Source organism: Nerophis lumbriciformis, linkage group LG02 (assembly GCF_033978685.3).
Source record: "Nerophis lumbriciformis linkage group LG02, RoL_Nlum_v2.1, whole genome shotgun sequence".
In the NCBI taxonomy this organism is placed as follows: Eukaryota; Metazoa; Chordata; class Actinopteri; order Syngnathiformes; family Syngnathidae; genus Nerophis; species Nerophis lumbriciformis.
In genome coordinates this window covers 74,739,191-74,747,233 of record NC_084549.2, presented here as the reverse complement: position 1 = coordinate 74,747,233, position 8,043 = coordinate 74,739,191, and the positions used below count along the sequence as shown (strand labels likewise).

The 8,043-nt window shown below is 41.1% G+C and overlaps 1 protein-coding gene across 1 annotated transcript in view; it reads left to right on the top strand.

Annotated features, from left to right (window-relative positions):
* Positions 1-398: 398 nt before the first annotated feature.
* grid1a (glutamate receptor, ionotropic, delta 1a) overlaps positions 399-8,043 on the top strand; it is a 758,266-nt gene continuing 750,621 nt past the window's right edge. Inside the window, exons 1-2 of the mRNA XM_061968559.1 lie at positions 399-514; positions 3,811-3,966. Of these exons, the coding sequence (XP_061824543.1) occupies positions 436-514; positions 3,811-3,966 (235 nt within the window). The 5' untranslated portion in view covers positions 399-435. The remainder of the gene's footprint in view (positions 515-3,810; positions 3,967-8,043) is intronic.

The window sequence follows — 8,043 nt, the reverse complement described above, 5'->3', positions numbered from 1 at the left end:
CGGCATCGGCGGCGTCGCTCTCGGTACTCGCTGCAGTCACGTGACCCGTAGCCGCTTTTTGGTCATCTGCGGGGAGCGCGCTCCTCCTCCTCCTCCTCCTCCTCCTCCTCCTCTTCATCCTCCAGCATCTTCCTCCTCTGCCGGTGGAGGGCGGGAGTCTCTCACGTCCTTCCTCGCGCTCCTGCATCCTCATCCTCCTCATCCTCCCAAAGTCTAATCCTCTCTGGAGCGCCTTTTTTTTTTTATTTCCACGGACTATCCAACTCGTCTTCCCTCTTGGAGTGGGAGTGGGAGTGTGTGTGTGTGTGTGTGTGTGCGCGCGCAGGGGGGTGGTGGGTTCCTCCAGTCGGACCACTTGGACTATACCGGACCGGACTGGACCTTCTTCCCCCCCCCCGTGTTGGCGTGGATGTGCCGCTGCTGCATGATCTCGCCATGGAGCTGCTGCTGGTGTGCGTCTCGCTGTGGATGTTGCAGTGCAAGCCGGCCGAGGCGGACTCCATCATACACATCGGTAAGCGCAAAAATTGAAATAAAATAAATAAAAAAAACAACACACACACACACAAAAAAAGCATTTTGTGCCATTTTTTTTTTTGCTGTTCGAGTCTCCGGCGTGGAAAAGTTCTTCCCTGCGTCTTTTTGAGCGAAGTGGTCCGCGAGACGTCTTTTACGCAGCCGGCGAGCCTCAACTTCCACCGGGACGTGACCGCAATGTCAATGGAGAAGCGCGGCCATGAGAGGAGGAGGACGTCCGTCGACTTTTTGCACATAAAGAACCTCTTTGTGCATTCACCCCCCCCCCCCCCCTCCCTCCCCCCTAAATAATCAGCGGTGCCCTTAAACCTCGTCCTGTATCATAGACTTGTATTTCTATTCCCGTGGATGCTGCAACAGTGTGTCCAGCAGCAGGTGCTCCGTCATCATCTTAGTGCAGCTCCGGGACTCCATCCAAGTCCTTCATGTGGACTGACAGCAGATATATTCAGCAGATATATTCTCCCTTTGCCCGGAAACCTCGCAGGCTGCGCTGATTTATATAGCAAGTCTCTGACAGGCAGGGTGGAGTGTGCACGGAGGGCTTATTCTGGTACCGGTACCAACATGTATTTGGATTCTTTTCCATACTTTCCTAAATAAAAGGCACCACAATAAATGTCATTAGTGTCTTTATTGTAACAACAAATGTTAGAGTACATGAAACATATGTTTATTATTGTCATTTAGTCCTTACTTGTCTTTTAGTAGTAAGTAAACAAACAAAGACTCCTAATTATGCAGTAACATATTGTGTCATTTATACACCTATTATTTTCTACACATTATGAGGGACAAACTGTAAAAAATGTATTATTAATCTACTTGTTCATTTACTGTTAATATCTGCTTATTTTCTGTTTGAACATGTTCTATCTACACTTCTGTTCAAATGTAATAATCACTTATTCTTCTCTTCTTTGATACTTGGCATTAGTTTTGGATGATACCACACATTTAGGTATGGATGTGATACCAAGTAGTTACAGGATCATACATTGGTCATATTCAAAGTCCTCATGTGTCCTTAGTTTAAAACATAATATGCATTTAAAGAAAAGGAAAAATTATTTAAAAAAATATAGTAGTATCGACTAGATACGCTCTTGTACTTGGTATCATTACAGTGGATGTCAGGTGTAGATCCACCCATGACATTTGTTTACATTGTAACGGTGGTGAGCTATTGTATCCTCCTACGCTGTGTAGTGAAGCATGTTTAGGTATTCCTCGTCCTCCAGTGATAATGGTACTTGTAAGAAACTTACTTTATTTGTCGCCATGTCAGGGATTTAGAAGTAGCTAAAACACCTCCTCTTTCAGTCCACTTTTTAATAGTATTTTTCTAGAATATGCTGGTGGCCCCAAATGGCCCCCAGGCTGCACTTTGCTGCTACGGTATCTTGATTCTTGATTATTATCAGCAACATATTACTAACCTTGGCTTCCTCTTGTCCATACTGACTTTTGACCAAGTTTCATTTTGACCATATTTCATTTTGACCAGGTTTCATTTTGACCATGTTTCATTTCGACCATATTTCATTTTGAACATTTTTCATTTTGTCCATATTTCATTTTGAACATTTTTCATTTTGACCAGGTTTCATTTTGACCATGTTTCATTTTGACCATATTTAATTTGGACCATGTTTCATTTTGACCATATTTAATTTTGTCCATGTTTCATTTTGACCATATTTCATTTTGACCATGTTTCATTTTGACCATATTTAATTTTGACCCTGTTTCATTTTGACCATATTTAATTTTGACCCTGTTTCATTTTGACCATATTTAATTTTGACCCTGTTTTATTTTGACCATATTTAATTTTGTCCATATTTAATTTTGACCATGTTTCATTTTGACCATATTTAATTTTGACCATATTTAATTTTGACTATATTTCATTTTGACCATGTTTAATTTTGACCATATTTAATTTGGACCATATTTCATTTTGACCATGTTTCATTTTGACCACATTTCATTTCACTGCGGACGGACGATAGCCGCTAGCTAGCTCGCCATTTCTTAAAGCACCTCTTCCCGAGGGTGTTTCAGAGTTTGTCGCTGATCTAGTGACACATGCAGATAATATAATTATAATGGGGGGGATCACGTCTTTATCTTTATCTTTCATTTTGACCATATTTCATTTTGACCAGGTTTCATTTTGACCATGTTTCACTTTGACCATATTTCATTTTGACCATATTTCATTTGGAACATTTTTCATTTTGACCATATTTCATTTTGACCATATTTCATTTTGACCATATTTCATTTTGAACATTTTTCATTTTGACCATATTTCATTTTGACCATGTTTCATTTGGACCATATTTCATTTTGGACATGTTTCATTTTGACCATATTTAATTTTGTCCATGTTTCATTTTGACCATATTTAATTTTGACCCTGTTTCATTTTGACCATATTTAATTTTGACCCTGTTTCATTTTGACCATATTTAATTTTGTCCATATTTAATTTTGACCATGTCTCATTTTGACCATATTTAATTTTGACCATATTTCATTTTGACCATATTTCATTTTGACCATGTTTAATTTTGACCATATTTAATTTGGACCATATTTCATTTTGACCATGTTTCATTTTGACCATATTTCATTTCACTGGGGACGGACGATAGCTGCTAGCTAGCTCGCCATTTCTTAAAGCACCTCTTCCCGAGGGTGTTTCAGAGTTTGTCGCTGATCTAGTGACACATGCAGATAATATAATTATAATGGGGGATCACGTCTTTATCTTTACTTTTTACACCAAAAATGCGTCCATTCTCTCTTTTCTGTCTACACACTGTGTCTGCTTGTAAGTACTCTGTGTGTGCGCGCTGGCCAACATGCTCCTCTGCTCCTAAAACCAGCAATGTCACCACGTGACGACGCGCCGTCATGCCCGTAAAAAAAAAAAAAAAAAAAAAAAAAAAAAAAAAAATATATATATATATATGGGGAACCGGTACTTTTCAAACAGGGTATAGTACCGTTTTTGATTCATTAGTGCCGTGATACTAAACTAGTTTTACACACACACACACACACACACACACACACACACACACACACACACACACACACACACACACACACACACACACACACACACACACACACACACACACACACACACACACACACACACACACACACACGACCCTCTATAACGTACATTTGATTCCCTTATAGACTTAGTGTGGCCATGACGTCGCACATCTGAAGTTAATGTTTTGAACCTCACAGGTGCCATATTTGAGGAGAACGCAGTGAGGGATGACGAAATATTCCAGCTCGCCATTTCGGACCTGGCCCTCAACGACGACATCCTGCAGAGCGAGAAGATCACCCACTCTGTCAAACTGATCGAGCCCAATAACCCCTTCCAGGCCGTGCAGGAAGGTAGGAGCTGCTAATTGTTGTTCTTGTTGTTGTTGTTGTTGTTGTTGTTGTTGTTGTTGTTGTGGTTGTTGTTGGTGGTGGGCACTGGGTGTGTGTCGCACCCCTTTACCTGGGGGGAAGGAAGGAGGTTTTGAAGTCACAGACGCAGCCAGGAAGGGCTGCGGAAAGGAATAGTTCCTCTGAAATGAGTGAGGAGCTACAACTGAAGGACGGAAGGAAGGACGGTTGCATTTAGGGAAGTAAGAGAAAATGGATGCATGGATGTTGAAATGAAAGGAATCAGGAGGGAAAAGAAACCAGAAGGCCAGGGTATTTAGAAAAAAACTAAAACAGGACAAATTGAAGGCAGCGTTGAAGGAAGGAAGGACAAAAAAGCCAACAGGAAGGACTGTAGTGGTTGGAAGACAGAACATTACTAGGAAAGAAAGCAGGTAAGAAGGAAGTGGGTTGTCAGGAAGGCAGACAAGATGTTTTAGGGAACCAAAACAAGACAAATTGAAGGAAGGAAGGAAGGAAAGCCAACCGGAAGGACTGTAGTGTTCAGAAGACAGAATATTACTCGTAAGGAAAGCAGGTGGGAAGGAAGTGGGATGTCAGGAAGGCAGAAAATATGTTCTTAGGGAACAAAAACAGGACAAATTGAAGGCAGCGTTGAAGGAAGGAAGGAAAAAAAAGCCAACAGGAAGGATTGTAGTGTTCAGAAGACAGAATATTACTAGGAAGGAAAGCAGGTGGGAAGGAAGTGGGATGTCAGGAAGGCAGACAAGATGTTTTTAGGGAACAAAACCAAGACACAATGAAAGAAGTAAGGAAAGAAAGCCAACAGGAAGGACTGTGGTGGGCAGAAAACAGAATATTACTAGGAAGGAAAGCAGGTAGGAAAAAAGTGGGATGTCAGGAAGGCAGACACGGTGTTTTAGGGAATCAAAACAGGACAAATTGAAGGAAGGAAGGAATAAGGAAAGCCAACAGGAAGGACTGTAGTGGTCAGAAGTCAGAATACTAGGAAGGAAAGCAGGTGGGAAGGAAGTGGGATGTCAGGAAGGCAGACAAAATGTTGCAGGGAACAAAAACAGGACACATTGAAGGAAGGAAGGAAGGAACAACCACAGGAATGACTGTAGTGGTCAGAAGACAGAATATTACTGGGAAGGAAAGCAGGTAGGAAGGAAGTGGGATGTCAGGAAGGCAGACAAGATGTTGTAGGGAACAAAAACAGGACAAATTGAAGGAAGGAAGGAAGGAAGGAAAAACAACAGGAATGACTGTAGTGGTCAGAAGACATAATATTACTGGGAAGGAAAGCAGGTAGGAAGGAAGTGGGATGTCAGGAAGGCAGACAAAATGTTGTAGGGACCAAAAACAGAACAAATTGAAGGATAATTTGTAAAAACAAGGACAATTAAAAGCCAAGAATGAAGGAACTGAAGGATGGGAAAGAAGAGTGACATAAGTAGGAAGGAATGAGGATGCAAGGAAGGAATGGAGAGGGGGAAAGAAAGATGAAGAAAATAATATGAAGGAAGGAAGGAAGGAAGGAAGGACGGACGGACGGACGTGAAGAACGGTAGGGAGAAGGAAGGCGGGTGTGATTAAAGAAGGAATGAACAGGGGGTGAAGGAACGCAGGATGGATGGAAGGCAGTAAACATGACGGTTGTAAGATGGAAGGATGAGAAGAAGGAGGGTGATGGAGGGATGGAGAGAAGGAGAGAAGGAGAGAAGGAGAGATGAGAGATGAGAGATGGTGTGTGGCTTGAATGAATGAAAGATGGAAGGAAGGAGAGCACACGTTGCTGTCAGAGATGCTGAAGGAAAGCTGAGTTGTCTTCTGCCAACTCACAGCTAGGTGGCAGCAGAGAGTCAGGTGGACACATTTCACACATGAAGAAGACGTATGAGAACATTTCACACATGAAGAAGACGTATGAGAACATTTCACACATGAAGAAGACATGAGAACATTTCACACATGAAGAAGACGTATGAGAACATTTCACACATGAAGAAGACACATGAGAACATTTCACACATGAAGAAGACGTATGAGAACATTTCACACATGAAGAAGACACATGAGAACATTTCACACATGAAGAAGACGTATGAGAACATTTCACACATGAAGAAGACGTATGAGAACATTTCACACATGAAGAAGACGTATGAGAACATTTCACACACGAAGAAGACGCATTAGAACATTTCACACATGAAGAAGACGCATGAGAACATTTCACACATGAAGAAGACGTATGAGAACATTTCACTCATGAAGAAGACGTATGAGAACATTTCGCACATGAAGAAGACATGAGAACATTTCACACATGAAGAAGACGTTTGAGAACATTTCACACATGAAGAAGACGTATGAGAACATTTCACACATGAAGAAGACGTATGAGAACATTTCACACATGAAGAAGACGTATGAGAACATTTCACACATGAAGAAGACGTATGAGAACATTTCACACATGAAGAAGACGTATAAGAACATTTCACTCATGAAGAAGACGTATGAGAACATTTCACACATGAAGAAGACGTATGAGAACATTTCACACATGAAGAAGACGTATGAGAACATTTCACACATGAAGAAGACGTATGAGAACATTTCACACATGAAGAAGACGTATAAGAACATTTCACTCATGAAGAAGACGTATGAGAACATTTCACACATGAAGAAGACGTATGAGAACATTTCACACATGAAGAAGACACATGCTAGTTTGTTTACGTGTGCTGTGAATAATAACGTTGCTTCTAAACTCTCAGTCTAAATGAGTCATTAAAGCTCCAATTGCTGCCAGGGGACCTTCAAAGTCTGCCGCTACAGTTTGTCCTTTTTACAGACCGCCGTTGCTCATTGCTATTCATGCTTGTTGCCTCCATTCAGCGTGTCTGTCACACCACTTTTGCTGCACCACCTTTCTGCTGCACCAGCAGGCCACCTGGAGTGGAGAGAAAAGTGGTAATGGTGAACCGGCTTTGTTTCTCTGAGGACGTCCGCTTTGCTGCAGTTGCAGAATTAACAACAGGAGCAAAAAAGTGTTTTTCTTCCCGGGTGAGCGCGCCTATGAGCCCTGCAGCAAGGCACCACACCCCCCTCAAACAGGCACGACCATCTCAATATGTTGCTCTTCCAGCACGTTAGGCCCAAAACCAGATGGTGTTTCTTTAATCTGTGGAACGCTCTCCCTGACCACCTGAGGGCACCACAGACTGTGGATGCTTTTACAACCCTTCTTTTTTAAAAAAAATTTTTTTAGATATACCGTATGTGTGCTAGTTCTAGCTATTAGGCTGTTCTAGTTTTTTTTTTTTTTTTTAATATTTATTTTAATTGTTGGGGGCAGCTATTTGTGGTTTTAGCGTGTTTTTGTTTTTTCTTGTTTTTTAACCTAACTTGGAGGTTGTTTTCTCAATGTAAAGTGCCTTTACAAATACAATCTGTTATTATTATTATTATTAAATCCCAGAGGTGTGACCAAGTCATTGTTTTGCAAGTCACAAGTAAGTCTCAAGTCTTTGCCCTCAAGTCCGAGTCAAGTCCCGAGTCAAGACAGGCAAGCCCCGAGTCAAGTCCAAAGTCAAGACTGGAAAGTCTCAAGTCAAGTCCTAAGTCCTGCATTTTGAGTTTCGAGTCCTTTCAAGTCCTTTTAACCACAGACTAATATATTAACACAGATTGTGTATGCTTTTCAAACGCTGTATTTATTTATTAAAACAAGTGCATTTTAAATTGCAGGAAAGAAAATTGTGCTGACATTGCACTTTATAATAGCACTATTAACCAGTCATTTGAAACATTAACTCATTCCTTTACAGAACAAACACATTGAAAAATAAAGTGCAAATGTACTTATTTGTACAAAAGTGTTAACATTGAAAAAACATGACATATACGTGAACATAACAAAAAAGTTGTACTTTTTATATGTCAGGGCCCTATGCTGCATTGCATTTGCAAAAGACCAAATTAGCCAAGAGTCTGTCAGTCATTTGTGCACGATGGGGGCGTAGTATGATGCCACCATGGCTGAAAACTTGCTCCACTGGAGCACTG